This window comes from Centroberyx gerrardi, chromosome 5 (assembly GCF_048128805.1).
Source record: "Centroberyx gerrardi isolate f3 chromosome 5, fCenGer3.hap1.cur.20231027, whole genome shotgun sequence".
Taxonomy (NCBI): domain Eukaryota; kingdom Metazoa; phylum Chordata; class Actinopteri; order Beryciformes; family Berycidae; genus Centroberyx; species Centroberyx gerrardi.
The window spans coordinates 26,759,198-26,774,732 of NC_136001.1; the positions used below are offsets into that span (position 1 = coordinate 26,759,198).

Genomic DNA, 15,535 nt, shown 5'->3' on the forward strand with positions numbered 1-15,535 from the left:
AATTTAACAGTTTTGTGATGTAATTTTGTCACTTTTTTTGTCACACAAATATCACATAAGCTAGCCACTATTCATTAAACTGCATTGGGTATAGTGACTTTTATACTTTTATTTATTTTTCCCACCAAGTGATGACAAATGAACAGCTTCATATTATTGCTACAATGTCAACAGGACTATAGTAAAACATTATGTAGAACAGAGCAGTACCCAGCATATTGGCTCCAGGTCATCTTCAGTGGTGTGCTGTGTGAGGAAATGTCACAAGCCACATAAAAGATAGTAAATCAAACAGCCACTCTTCACGATGATGGTTAACACATAAGCTGACAGACTCAGCCAGCAACAGTCACTTGATACATACCCAGTTACAAATAAAAAACATGTATCAAATATACACGCACATCAAAGGAGAAGAAAATTGGATGCAAATAAATGCCAGTAAAACAATCAGAACTGAAATACACCAGAATACATTTTTCACAGTAAAGTATTCACAAAAAAAGTGCTACACTCCGATTTCAGGAACGGTGATAGAGCTTTGTGCTATACTAAAGCTTCAATCAATGTAACTAGTTCCTCTGTTTTTCTTTCAAACAAAATGGATTACTGGGTTATAACAAAAATATGAAAAATTCAAAGATCAAATGTAAAGATATATGGCAATTCAGTAACCTATTAGACATTTGGTCTTGAAAATCTGCACTGCTAAGCTTAGCTGGCCAGACTAAAACCTGACCAACAAACTCTGTGCCTGTCTCAGGCGCTCCAGGCGATTCTGAAGACTGATTCTCTTGCTGTTGATACCGGAGTCCTCATGAAGCAGGGAGTCCACCTTCCCCTTGTCCTGTAGCATCTGTAGCATTTCCCTCTGCAGCTGCTTGGCAGACTCCTGCAGCATCAGGTAGCTGATCACCAGAGGGATCTGGTCAGCCAGACGCTGACTAGCAATCTGAAGTTGGGGGGAAGGATTTCATTCATAGCAGTCAGTGAAGTTTCTTTATTCCATTCAAACCAGAGCAGTTTTCACATGGTAGATGGAAAATCATTTGTGGAAAGAGTGAAGAGGTAGCTACTCAAATTTCAGTGGATAGCATGATAGATTGTTGATAGATCTCTGTTCCACACTTCATGAATTTCTTGAGTTTAAAATGTCAGATCTATCTTTCAACAGGACTTCCATAGTCCTATTATTCCCACAATAGACACACTGTAATCCCAGGTGCATCATTTGAAGCAAGGTGGTATAAAAATATCTTTAAAAACATACATACCACTAAATTTAAGAATTCATATATTTTCACGATCAAACCCTAAGAGTCGAGCCTGTGATGTAATTAACATCATCCTCTGTGGAGGCTGAATTATTAGTTCTCTGGTTTTAGAGAGAGGGAGTTGTCCATATTGACAAATTCTGATTGGACCATCTTAAACCATAAGAGTAACATTTTAATTCTTAAAATTCATAAAATGAAACCTCTTGGTTACCTTTATATATAAAATGTACAGGCTCTATTACATGCAGTGAGGCACAAATAATGAAATGTCACAAATCCAATGTTATATAAATTACTTTAACTTTGGGTAGAACATGCAAAATGACACTTACTTGGTAATAGGATTTGAGGTGCTGCATCATCTCCCTCAGGGTGGCCTCATTGTCTTTACAGCTCACTGTGTTTGCGACAAATATGCTGGTGGGAAGCTGCTCATCTTCCCTCTTCCTCTTCTTTAAATTGTTGCTGTATGTGCTGTCTTGAGTGTAAACAACCAGCTCCATCTTGAACTGGGTCCTCACCATGGACTCTGCTGTAACCTCCTTTTCCTTTCGGATGGTCTCGATCTTTGCCTGCAGAACAAGAAATCAGTCATGAAATGATATTAGCTAATGTTTATAGACAAATGGTACATCTATAGTGGTAACTGACGCTGAAAATGTTACCTTGGCTGTTTTGATGAGGTTAGGAAATCCAACAAAGCTGCACTGGGCCACTTCAATGAACCCTTTCCTCACAAGATCTAGAAAACATGTACAAAACAGTGACAAAGTCAAAAATACAAGGTTAAAATACTCTGAAGGACTATCCTAATTCAGACGGCCTGCTATCATTTTAACATACCTGATATGTCCTTGAGTTTCTTGACAGCAGGCTCTTCAAGAAGTCTGATCTGATCCTTCACCATCCGCTCAAAGGTCTTGTAGTTGATGAACCCTGGCAGTTCTCTTCCACGATACCTTTTCTCATAATCAGCTATTTCTCTTTCAATCTTCTTGTTGACTAATATTAAATTGCATTTATTCAAGTAAAACAGAGATAAAGTAGGTCAGGACTGGGGCAGGAGTGGTCAATACAGTAACTAGGAGCAATGCCTAAACTTAAAATTACTAAATTGCATTATAAGTTAGCATTATTCAGTTTTGAAAGTGAAAGTGCAATTGTTCACAGTGAGACTGAGAGATTGACATTTTAACAAATCCAGAAACATTTAAATTTACATAATGGGGTGTGGTTTTGGGATATGGATGCCACAGCAAAGACATAAAAAATGATGAAATGAAGTTCACAATGCAAACGCATTATGATGCACTTACAGTTTTCTCCAGAATGGTCTAGGAGGTTCTTCCATTTCCCAAATTCTTCTCTGAGCACAGAAAAGATGTTGAGCCTGTCTCCACATTTTACTTCATCCCCTGTGGTGAGGCTGATGGCGTCCTGAGTAAATGCCGTCACTTTCTAAAGCATAGCAGGTTCAGACACAAGATGGGGGCAAAGGAAAATAAATGTTCGTACTATTTTGTTAGGCCTTAGTAGCTCAAATCTCATCAGCCACATTGTGATGAGGTGTATTGTAAGTTACTGAAATGACAATAAACAGCATGCCAGACTCACATCAATGAGGAAGTAGTCTCTCCCTGCTGTGTCAGATGGGGGTCCAGTGCCAGATTTAGATAAATCATTTTGTATTTCTATGAGTTTCTTCTCAATCTGTTCCTCCAGTCGAGGCAAGGATTTCTGCGCATAGGAAAGAGGTGGAAATAAAGTCATTTCACAGTGAGATTCTAAATATGTTGAGAAAATCATACACACTGCATCTTTAAATTATTTAACCTGGCCCTATTAGTTGATTTTTAACAAAGATGACAACAATTCTGGAAAGTTCTATGTGCAACAGAGGTCACTGTATGTAATTTTGAAGAGTGTAATTTTGAATCAAGGGACATAAAAAAAATAATTAAAAAAATCACCTCGATGTGGTTCACCAGCTCAAGGGTTAGTTTTTCAGCCAGTTTGGGAATGGAGGCTTGACCATCATCATACAGTGTGCTGCAAGAATGGAGAAATAACAAACCACTGAGCACTATGCCTTACTACCCAGCAAATGACCAACATGGCAATGGCTAAGTCTACCATAAACCACTTGTACTTTAGTTGTATCTGTGAGGAGACTAAAGCAGTGTTAAACCTGAGCTATAATTCAGTTTCATTATGAAGCTTTCAAATGCCCTTAAGACAATCAGTTCACAATACTCTCAACGCCTGAGAGCACCCGCTGTGCTTCTCTGCATTTGCACCCAATAATAACTAAGTTACAAGGCACCAAACAATGTTGACCATTTACACACAAGTAAAAAGCTTTAAAGGATAAGTTTGACGACTTTGGACCTGTATATAATTTGTGTCTTACATTCCTGTAGTACTTGGACCCACAAAGATTATCGGCTCCCGAGTCAGCTGTTGGTTGCAACGGCGAGCTCCCGTTGCCTCTTGCTGCTAACAATGGATCCAAATGGGGGTCATAATATCTCCAAACAAGCTATTTGTAGGCTCCACAGGGGAGTTGAGAGAAGTTGAGAAAAGTTGCAAAGTACATCAATTGAAATTTGCTCTGGTTTCATGACACAATTCCGCCATTACGCACACTTTCACTAATCAGTGCTGCAGCACAGACTCCTGTGGGGTGAAAGTGCGTTACTGGCGGCGTGATCTAGTTTTGCGGACGGTCAGGTCAGATTGTAAACAACTGCATATGGTTGGGTAGAGTTTGGTAGAAGACAATCCACTGAGCAGAAATGGTGCGGTGCTGCTGCTTTCCGGGCTGTGAATAGAAATACGTTGGTTGGTCGCGATATCATTTTTCACAGACTGTCTTTTTTGGAGATATTTTGACAAACCCCATTTTGGTTAGCAGCAAGAGGCCTTGAAACAGGAGCTCCCCGTTTCAACCGACAGCTGACTCAGGAGCCAATATTGTCTGAAGGGTCCAAGTACTACAGGTATATAGGAGAATAATTATATATAAGTCCAAAATTGCCGAACTTATCCTTTAAAATAACAAGCACTCTTGACCATACAAAAATCTGAGTCGGACCTAAAGTGTGCATGTTCTTTAAAGAAGGCCGTCTCTCTCCTTGTGGCCTCACTCAGTGAAACTTGATCCACAATCTCCTTCTGGCCCCTGCACTTGACGATCATGTAGCCCTTCTTCAGTGGGATGACTTCATTATGAAGAGTCTTCACCACCGTGTCCTCTGTGCCTTTGTCAACCAGGTCAGGCTTGGTCAGGATACCTATACATATCATGAGAGCATTTATGTTGCATTCATTCATTTTCTTTACCCGGTAATTTCTATTCAGGGTCACGGGGTCTGGAGCCTATCCCAGCATACTCTCTGCAGAGGGCAGGGAAACACCCTGGACAGGTCGGCAGTCCATCACAGAGTTACATTTTAGTCATTTATTTATTTGGATCCCCTTTGGCTGACGTCTCAGAAACTGCTAACCCAACAAAATCAACATCATGCAACAAACAATAGACATGCTATAGAAATATACAGCACCCAAAGTCCTCTCTCCATCAGGATCCACCTCCTGTGCCATCTTCAAAGCCTCTGTGGTGGCGATGTCAACGTTGCATGGGACAACCACCAAGCTGATGGTTTCTTGTTTATTGATGAACTTCTGGATCAGTCTCTTAATCTGAAAATATCAATTCACATTTGGTACACATTTTGTCATATTTGGCTTGGGTCTGCTCTAACCACATAACCTTAACCCATAAATACATCACCAAAATGACCCTAACGATGCATTTCACACCCCCTGTTACAATATGTGATTAATAGTCTATGCACTGGGGAAAGTTGGGCTCCAGTAAGAGGAACTGCACAAGCGTACCTGATCCCCAATGTTCTGTGGTTGTCCCTTGACCGCCACCCTGGCGATGCCAGGCAGGTCGATGAGTGTCAGGTCTGGGACATCAGGAGAGGCAATCTCCAGACTGATGAGGTCATCACTGATCCCCACCCCGACCCCGGCCATTTCATTCTGGGCTAGAGGTGGACAAAAATATAAGAACACTACTACGGCAAGTTGTCAAGTATGGCCTCCATGGATTTGAAACTATAACATTTTGTGTAAACTTATGTATACTCAAACCAGCAAGAGTAACCTTGCTCAATGAACTGTCCCACATGTGCAGGATCCTCAATGTATGCTTCGAAGAGAAGGTACCCTAGGGGAAAAAGTATTTCATATTAGATGTTAAAATGTTTAACTTGATGGTTCACACTGGCACAAATGAGACATTTTGCTCAACCACTTCAACCAACCAGTTCAAGGAACATTAATCCAATAAATCTTTATCAATCCAGTTGGATCTTTATGGCTTTATCACCGAGTTAGAAAACATTGTAGTCACATGAGTACATTTTTCATCTTTCCTAGAGGACACTGCGGAGGCCTAATCTCTTCCCTCAGTGGAACACATCTGGGTGCAACAATTTTTTTTTGGATAATGTCATAACCCTCTTTTAGTTAATGGAATAACATTTTACCAACCTGCAGGTCCGTTCTTTACATGGTAGCTTATAGTCCCTTCCCAATCCTCTCCTTTCCTTTTTCTTTTCATCTTCAACTCAAGAGGACATCTTGTCACAATACCTGTATGAGGAAGATAGGAGTATTAAATTGATTCTAGGCATGGCGGAATCACGCCCCTTTAAGGTCAATCAGTGTAATTCTGAAAATGCCAGAACAGAGCAATGACATCATTCGCTGAAGATTCCTCAAAATCCAGTGGCTTCCGAGATATTGTGTGTGACTTACAGACAAATTAAAAAACTGTTGTAGTGCTCCCCTAAGGCCATTCAGGGTAATTTTGAAAGTGCTGGAACAGACACGAGAGATTCGCAGATTCATAGTCCCTCCCCAATTTCATTATGGGAGACAATAAGTACACAGGAGTAGGCCATCTAGTCAATATAAATAGACTGATTCACTCCAAAATGAATAAACAAATCCTAGTTGTTTGTCTACTGCTGCAGGTGTAGGAGCTCCCACCGTTTCCTCTTGGCAAAGACACTCCTGACAGCGCCTCCAGCACAGAGCTCTTCCCCGAGCTTTGGTCCCCGATCACGGCGATAGCAGGCAGCGCCAGGTCCTTCTCTACACCCAGGGACCGCAGGGAGTCAATGAGGTCAATGCAGGGGCGCACCTTCTCCTCATAATGTTGGTTCAGGGTGTTATTCATGCGAGATTGTCTTCTGGCGAGAAAGACATCAAGTTTAGCCTAATTCCAGATCAATATGACATTATAATCAGGGACGTGCAGTGTAAAACAGTCTGTGGAACAATCTCTGTTTTTTAGGAGTGCAGCAATGCGGTGTTGTTATATCCCTTTACTCATCTGTTACATTTGCATTTACATCACCTCCCTTTCCATCTCGTCTTTCTGTCTCACTGTCCTCTTCTTTCTCCCCCTCATCTCTCTGCATTTCTGTCTGCCTGTGCTAAATATTAAAGGTCCCATATTCTATACTTTCCAGTGTTTCGTTTTATGTCTTGAGGTCCATTCAAAGCTGTTTGTGTGTGGTGTCATGTACCAAAAACACACTCAGTCAATTTTTACACGTTCATTTTCCAGCATCTCTCTGAGCCTTGCCAAGAACAGGCTGTTTTGGTTGCTGTGTCTTTAAGGCTCATTAATATTAACGACCCCTCTGTTCTGATTGGCTAACTGTTTCAAGAGTGAAACGTGAGGACATGCAGCAAATGACCGCAGGCCGGATTCGAACCAGGGTTGCTGCGGGAAGGACTGAGCCTTATAGTACGCGCTCTACTCAGTGAGCTACCGGGGCACCCCAGCTTATTATTTCTTACAAAAATGATAATGAGCGAACCTTTGTGACGCCACAAAGTTACGGAAGTCCAAATGGCTCATTGAGGGGCTCGGTTTTCTAATATGGATTGTGTGGATTTAGATGGTGACTGTGCGATTTGATACTTTCACAGTGTTTAGATAGCACATCCAACTCCTTTATAATCAAATTTTACACAATATGGGACCTTTAAATAAAATCCAAAAAACGTATCTTATTATATTTCTAAACACTCTAAAAACTCTAAAGACTCTAAACAAAATGTAACAATCTTCATTGGATAGTTTTTATGATAAATTTTACATTTTATGATTTTTTTCCTTGCATGATAAATATGAAGTTAAGTTAGCTTGCCCTGCCACAGTCTGACACCCCAGTCTGCCTCTCACCTGTTGTCTTGAGTCCCTCTCGCTTCCTTCTGCGTTACTTTCTCTTCTACTTTCACGCTTCTTGCTTTCGAGGACATCTTGCAGCCACTCACTATGTAAAATGAAAAAATAATGTTAGCAAACGAGAGAATCTGGGCTACTGGGCTAAGAAAGTCAATATTAGCAGCAGCATCAAGCTAGCTACATTGATTCACTGACAGCCTATGCTAAGAAATAATTGCAGGATATGTGATTTAATCGCCAGGTTTAAATAATGGCTGTAACTCATATTTATTAAACGTACAATAAACAACACTGCAACGTTCATGCTGCTGAATACTCGCTCCCTAAACAACAAAGCACTACTCATCCATGACATCATCACGGACAGGAAAATCAACCTTCTATGCCTAACCGAGACATGGCAAAATCAGCAGGACTTTGTGACACTCAATCAAGCCACACCCCCAGGCTATGTGTACCTACAGAAGCCCCGCTCCATGGGTTGTGGTGGTGGGCTGACTGTTATACATCGAGCCAACATCCTGGTTAAAGAACTTCCAGTACTCAATGTCACCTCATTTGAGTGTGTTGCTTTCACACTGGCTGGGTCTTCACGGCTCCAGGTTGTCCTTATCTACCGCCCCACTAAAGCCTCCACTACCTTCATGTTCGAGCTATCTGAGCTACTCGCCTCTGTCTGCTCCATGTCGCCATCTACACTTCTGCTCGGTGACTTCAATATTCATGTGGACTCCAGCAGCTGCCCGTTTGCCACTGAATTCCTGTCACTGCTGGACTGCTTCAACATCACACAGCATGTTCAAGGTCCCACCCACGCCAAAGGTCACACGCTGGATCTGGTGTGCTCCACTGGTACAACTCCCTCCCATCTCCAGTGCCTGGACCTAGCTGTATCTGACCATCATGCCATCCTCTTTACCGTTCCTGTCCCCCTGTCCAGGCAGTGCACAAAACGTACCATCACGTTCAGGAACATCAAGACAGTGAGTGCACCAGCCCTAACTAACACGATAGCGACCCATATGGCCTCTGAGCCCCCCGACACCATGGTGGATGGCCTGGTAGCCCACTACAATGCTGCTTTATCCCTCAGCCTTGACTCTCTTGCCCCCCTCAAAACCCGGACTGTCTCCTTCACCCGTCCTGCCCCCGGTTCACCACCGAACTCCGCACCTTGAAGGCCACCGGTCGTCAACTGGAGAGGCTCTATAAAAGAACCGGCCTCATTGTCCACCTTGAGGCCTTTAAAGACCACGTGAGGTCCTATAAAGAAGCTCTCTCCCAGACCAAGACGCAATACTACTCCACTCTCATTGATAACCAGCAAAACCACCCTAGAATGCAGTTCTCCACCATCAACCGGCTACTCCGCCCCCTCGATGCCCCCCACCCTTCAGGTGCCCCCGAACTCTGCTCCAAGTTCCTGGACTTCTTCCAGGCCAAAGTGGATTCTGTGGCTCCCAAGGTGCTGCTCCAGAAGGTTGGAGATCTTTTTCTCGACGTGGACGGCTGCTCCATCTGCCCATCCCTGGAAGTCCGCAACCTGGGTGTCATTCTGGACTCCACCCTCTCTTTTCAATCACACATCAAATCCATCACCAAATCCGCTTTCTACCACCTCAAAAACATTTCCAGACTTCGGCCATCACTCTCTGACTCCATGGCAGAAACTCTCATCCATGCCTTCATTACCTCCTGTCTGGATTACTGCAATGGAGTCCTGTCCGGGGTACCCAGCAAAGCCCTGGACAGGCTCCAGTATGTGCAGAACTCAGCTGCCAGGGTTCTCACCTGCACCAAGCCCTGGCAGCACATCACCCCCACCCTCATCCACCTTCACTGGCTCCCGGTCAAGTTCCGGATCTCCTACAAATCCCTCCATGCCCTTGCCCCCCAGTACCTATCTGACCTCCTCCACCCCTATACCCCGTCCCGGAATCTGCGGTCCTCAGACATGGGTCTGCTCTCCACCCCCCACACCAGCCTTTTGGGGACAAAGCCTTCAATGTGGCAGCCCCCACCCTCTGGAACTCTCTCCCGGCAGAGATCCGCAACGTCCCATCTTTGGACACTTTTTAAAAAATCCTGAAAACTCACCTGTTAACCAAGGCCTATGGCCTCTAGTTAACTCTCTCATCCCCGGCAATTATTGCTATTATTATTTTCTGTTCTTGTTTTATTTGTTTTGTCTGCCTTACTGTGTAAAGCGTCCTTGGGTCTCTTGAAAGGCGCTATATAAATCTAAGTTATTATTATTATTATTATCACAGTAGGTACAATTTACTAAGTATTCGGAAAATGCCTAAAATAAAATACAACATGGAACAAAAGAAAAATAAATGAACATTCTGTCATCATCCATATACTTTTTAAAAATGTTCATGCTTGTGCGCTCCCAGACCTGCCGTGTCCATGCTCTGCTTGACGACAACTTGCAATCCTCCCCACTTCCATGTTTACACTGCTCAGGTCTACGCAAGCATGAACATTTTCAGCAACAGCTGTAGTGAAGATCTGCCCTAAATAATGCTGTAAATATAGATCTTTTCCAGTCACCATGTGTTTGTTTGCCTTCAGAAGACTTGGATTATGCTGCACAAGCTGTATGGAGCAATTTTATGGTCATTTTCTGCCCTTTTTGGAACACTAAAGAGGTCCCCAATTACTTCAGTTCTTTTGGAGTAGGCTGCTACGAAGTTGTGCTGGCAACCTCCCTGTGTGTTAAATGGACAAACAAACTTCACCTGTGTTTCAGCTGGTATGAGGGTGAGTAGATAATGACAGAATTTAATTATATAATTTAATTATAATTATTATAATTATGAGATGCTAAGTCATAATTGAGAAAACAATCTCACTTCATGATAAAAAAAACAAAAAACAAAACATGAGCTGGATTTTTTGTAACAGGTGGTGGAAACGGGCTTCCATAGAAAGGTGACAACTTTGCATTCCTGCTGCCCAGAGCCATATAGAGAGAGAGTTGCGTCATCTCCGTTCTCTCCAATGGACCATTTTTTTACAGCAATGGCGGATCGCGGAGCCTCTCAATAGTTCCCGGAAGTTAGCGGCTAATACTAGCAGCGCAGTAGAGTTGCAGCGGAATGGACCGTTTGTGATGCACTTTGAAAGGGTAAGATGTTTAAAGAATCAGATTGTATATTATCAGCACATCTGTATCAAATTAACATGTGCATTAAAGCATGTTAGTGGATTATCCCCCTCTAAATTAGTAGATTTAGGGAACGTTAACAGATAACAGATTAGGCTAGGATACTGAATAAAGTTAGCAACACATAACGTTAACCACGAACAGCCTATTAATTATAAATTCCGTTCTCTTAATGTCATTTCATCCAACGTTGTGGAATTAGAGAAAAAGACTTCTAAACGTGATTTTTTTGCGGGGTGGGGGGAGTTAAATATTAGTTAAATATAACATTGGGGCATGTGTTTGTAGAGTGGTGGGTAACTTATGGGTTGAGTGTTGTACACATCCCATAGTGGTTGAATGCACAGTATTAGGGAACACTTTATACTTACTGGACATGTATACACTCATTACATATATAAAAGACAACCAAGAACATGAGACAACTTTATACAAATTAATATCACATCAGTAACTGATGCCACTTGTCATACTTTGTTAAACATCAGCAGCAAAAGCTGTTGATGATCACAACTAATGAAGTTCCATAACTTAAGTTGAGGAACAAAGACCACACCTCATCTCCAAAAGCAATTTCCCATCCAAGCCTATATAGGTGTGTCTAACCCTTTCTCCTCTGTCTTTTTCTCCCTCTCTCACTCTCTCTTTCAGCCCAAGAACCACAGGGGGATTCAATGGAGCCTGAAGACTCCCTGCAATGAGACAGCACCCTCACCCTGCACCCTGAGTCTCAACTCCCTGGGTTTTACAAGCCTTTCCCTGTTCCTTATTTTTAATAAACCAAACATTAAGCTTCCCAATGGTATGGTCTTTGTTTGTGAAAAAGTGCAAATGAAGTGTTTGAATATTATTACCTCGCATATTTTTTTGTTGTTGTGATCTTTAGTGATAGTAAGATTGCTCCTGCTGACTTGAGCCAACCATTTTTTCCTCCTCTCCGTATCAGTGGGGAAACCATACATTCGTACTCCTTTCTCCGAGTGATTGGAGCATCCCCATGCAGCACAGCAAACCATGGTGGAGACTATATGCAAGGACAACACGGAGGAAAGGGCACAGACAACCTGCTTGACATGCTATTCATGTTTCTGAGTTTATTAGAGATTTATTTAATGAATTCATTGCGGTAAATAAATGCATAGTAAAAAGACAAAAGATACATAAAATATATATATTTATATGTGTATAAATATATATGTGTTTTAATGTGTCCTGTCCTGTCTGGATGGGATGTGTTTTAATGTACCCTTTTTAATAAACAGATTTCTGCTTAAATCATTAAGATTACTTAGGCCCTCAGTTACCATGGGATTACTGAAACCACCATGAATTAAAGAAATGGTAGAAAATTAATCTAATCTGAATTTTGAAACATTCCTTCCCTTCCCCTCCCTTTAAATATATCAATAAACCATACAAGTTTTACTTTTTAAAAAAACATTGATGTAACTACATACACATGTCGCTGTGCTATATAAATATTGTATATAAATATTGTAAATCAATGCATTTATTGACTACTAATTACCAAAAATCGCAGTTCTGTCTCTGTATTTACGTTTTCAAATTGCCCGCCAAGTACTTCCTGGAACTATCTGAAGCTACGTGAATCACGTGACGATCAAGCATTTTGGACTTCCGTTGACGCAACTCTCTCTCTATATGGCTCTGCTGCTGCCCAACCCAAATTTTGAATGGACGTCACGGTTACGTCACTGGAGTTGCGCGCGCATCGTGGTGGCAGAAAAACAGGAAACAAGTAGAGGGAAACGGGCGAGATCCCCGGAATAAGGGAAAACAATATCTTGTTGTGCCGTTGGATGTCAGAATAGGAATGCAAAAAAAGATGACCTTCATTTTTATAGAATACCGTCGTCGAAGACGCCCTTTGAAGCTAAACGCAGACGTTTATGGTTGCAAGCCATTAAACGGACAGACTGGACTGATGAAATCATCCGGAATTCTCGACCCTAACCTGCGATGATTAGCCTACATTAGAGCATGAACTGGATGTAAACAATAGATCTAGATAATATTCACATATGCAATTCATAGAAGGCATACTGTATTAGCCCTACAGTTACAGCATGAAATAATATTTAGGCCTATAACTAGAAATAACATTTTTACATACACCCTAGATAGTAGTAGCAGCAGTAGTTCTAGTGATTTACATTGTTCTAGCATACATTAAACAATGAAAAAGAGTTAATACTAACCCAGCCATGCAAGTGCAGTTCGTCGTCAGTATATAGTTTGACTTGTTTATAATAGCCCACGTCTTGTATAGCTGCGCTTTATGTCCTTGCCGCTGGCTAGGCAGTACGTCGGTCCGTAACACACAAAAATCATTCGAAAAATCTCGGTATTCGAGGTCCTGGACATGACCGCAAAGTACAAAATTGTATGCGTCAAGAGATTTGTATGCCTTGAGTTTTTCTTTCGTACAGACGCTGGGTTTTTCCACAAGGTATACGAAGATGTCCGGCCACTGTAACTTTGGCCATTTAGTTGGATCCTTGACCCATTGACCCGACAGTGAGTACGGGTCAGGAAACCTCACCCCATTGTAAGGGTTAGCTTATTAGTGTAAGACAACCTGTCTTCTGCTGGCAAACCATTAAAATAATTGGAGAAGGCGTCCGGATGATGCATATTCCTATGTTGTAAATTGACACCTGATACCGGTACCTGTCACTTTCTGCGTCATCGCTGTTTACAAACACAAAAAAGGTCTATAGGTAATCCTTTGCCATAAAGAACTAGCCTAAAGTAATCATATGATACATTTTAGAAGGATGATGCACAAACATCACAGCACATCTTACTTGTTATTGGTCCAAAACCACTACAATATGGTCAATCACTGTAAACTCACTAGTTTACCACAAACAACCCATAAATCCCTAAAAGAATATTAACGCTACAGGAATAAAGCCATTTGTCGTCACTGGTAACTTACCTTGATGTGGATTATTGGTAAAAGTCGGATGATTGATTGCAAAAACGCTAAAGTATACGGTAGTATTATAGGAGGTCTAACTTGTGTCCGAGTTGTGCAGACACTGATTGGCATTTAAGGAAACCGAGGATGATAAATAGCAGAAACCGAAACTCAGTGGAGCAGTTTAACTTTCATTTCGTTGAGTATCGTTTTGGTGTGGTGACGCCTTTTGTGTGAAAGATAACAGCTTGCTATGAGAAAACTAAATCTAAATCTAATCTAAATCTAGGAATCAATCTAGCAAAATCTGAACTGATATCAAGCCTAAAACTGTAATACTGTTTTACTTTTTTAATTTGTTTTAAAGTGAATGGGGTAAAGATCTGGGGGCACTGCCACTTCATCCCTATTTCAAAGACTACTAATCCAACAAAATGGGATCTCCTGCCCAGTATTCTGTGGCAGCCTTGGCAATACATCCTTATCACATTAAACCCCCAAGTCTAAATACAAAGGGAGTCTCCCATTCCCCATGCTTACCAAAAAACTTAGAAAACATTCAAATGTTGTCTTGCCCAAATTTATGTAAGCACACACATAGATGCACTATAACCACAAGATGGCCCTGTCATACCAGTAAGTGTCTGTTCACTGATCACTTCACAGTGACTCAGTGTTGTGATACAGTGATGCTTTTTCCTTGGATTTTCTGTTGATGAAGTTTGAGTTTCTTTTCTTTCTCCTTCTAGTCATTCCAAACAAACAGCGGTTGCTGCTGCTGGAAACATTGAAAGCATCACTTCCTGTGTGTGTCAAATGTTAGAAAATGTTAACCGAATCAGTGACTAGTTTAGTATTACCCAGTCCCACCAAAAACACAGTTACCAAGGATGCATCGCTTTTCCCACTCAAGTTAATGAGTTGAGGAAATATAGAGGATAGAATTTGCACAACACTAATTAGGCATGAGCAACTATGACATTTCTGAGGCAAGGTTACTTTCAAGTCAGTTCTCGTATTACCAGTAGCAGTTATTTAGTAAAATTCTACAGCACAAAAGACACTATAGATCCCTTGTCTAAAAAAATAAAGTGCTTTTAATAATCAGATGAACAGTGTGCTCCCAGGGAATGTATATAAAGGACCAAATTTGAGACAGAGTGGATAAGAAACCCTGGAAAGCATGCGTTACAACTAGTCTACTAGCTGCCTGGATGTCTGGCACCAGGTCAGAGGTGACACATCTGTTAATGACGCAGAGAAGGAAGTCCTCCAAAGCCATCTTCCTCTCTTCTTCTCCCTCTAGGTCCCCAAAGATCTCCTTGTGCTGAACCCTATAATAAAAAATAAATAAATAGATAATAACCATGTTACAAACTGATTGATCCCATCAAATAAATTGAGAGTTAGGGTCAATTATTTGTCGTTGTGCATGTGCGTGTATAGCCTACTTTATGTGGCATACAGTGTGCAGTACAAATATGGTGTAGATATGTGTGTATGTCTATGAGTATGTCAGTATATCTGTCTGTGTGGTGATGAAGAGCGCTAACAGTCTATGCAGAGGCAGTGAAGCTCCGCTCGTGTGACAGAAGCGACCCCAGAGCCAAGCCCTCTCAGCTGATGTGCATCGCTGCTCCTCTTAATGACCAAGACCCATTGGAGCAAAGAGACATGCTCAGACAGACTGACCAATAGACAGAGACACACACACACACACACACACACACACGTGCACTGGTTGCAGGCAATATACAGACCTCCTTGAGAGGTTGTGAACCTGCGAACCCACAGACTTTTAATGGTCCAACCACAAGCAGGGAGGGCTTCTTTACCTTGATGAAAGCCTGAAACTGTGTGAGCAGCAT

General features: G+C 41.7%; 1 protein-coding gene and 1 long non-coding RNA gene across 3 annotated transcripts; one reads left to right on the forward strand and one right to left on the reverse strand.

Moving 5' to 3' along the window:
- Positions 1-2: 2 nt before the first annotated feature.
- Positions 3-13,813, reverse strand: LOC139924556 (interferon-induced GTP-binding protein Mx3-like). Of its 2 annotated transcripts, none has more exons than XM_078283896.1 (15): positions 13,686-13,813; positions 7,549-7,639; positions 6,342-6,541; positions 5,841-5,942; positions 5,452-5,514; positions 5,178-5,332; positions 4,841-4,979; positions 4,372-4,570; positions 3,248-3,326; positions 2,892-3,014; positions 2,594-2,735; positions 2,121-2,279; positions 1,943-2,019; positions 1,610-1,849; positions 3-952 (listed from the first exon to the last, which is right to left on the reverse strand). In XM_078283896.1, exons 2-15 carry the CDS (start codon positions 7,623-7,625, stop codon positions 728-730), a joined length of 1,980 nt encoding a protein of 659 aa, XP_078140022.1. In that variant the 5' UTR covers positions 7,626-7,639; positions 13,686-13,813; the 3' UTR covers positions 3-727. The 2 variants fall into 2 exon arrangements, with proteins under 2 accessions (XP_078140022.1, XP_071771725.2); XM_071915624.2 differs by having other exon boundaries at positions 6,342-6,544.
- LOC144539371 (uncharacterized) lies at positions 10,588-11,826 on the forward strand. The gene is made up of 3 exons (XR_013504905.1): positions 10,588-10,684; positions 11,375-11,525; positions 11,670-11,826. It is a non-coding gene; the product is annotated as an uncharacterized LOC144539371 (long non-coding RNA).
- Positions 13,814-15,535: the final 1,722 nt, after the last annotated feature.

What these genes read in the sequence shown, in the direction of transcription:
- LOC139924556 (XM_071915624.2), bottom strand. Translation starts at nt 7,625, where the DNA reads ATGTCCTCGAAAGCAAGAAGCGTGAAAGTAGAAGAGAAAGTAACGCAG. An exon ending in AGCTGGTGAACCACATCGAG is followed by an intron (nt 3,015 to 3,247) that starts GTGATTTTTTTA and finishes TCCTATGCGCAG; the next exon opens with AAATCCTTGCCTCGACTGGA. An exon ending in ACCTCATCAAAACAGCCAAG is followed by an intron (nt 1,850 to 1,942) that starts GTAACATTTTCA and finishes CTTGTTCTGCAG; the next exon opens with GCAAAGATCGAGACCATCCG.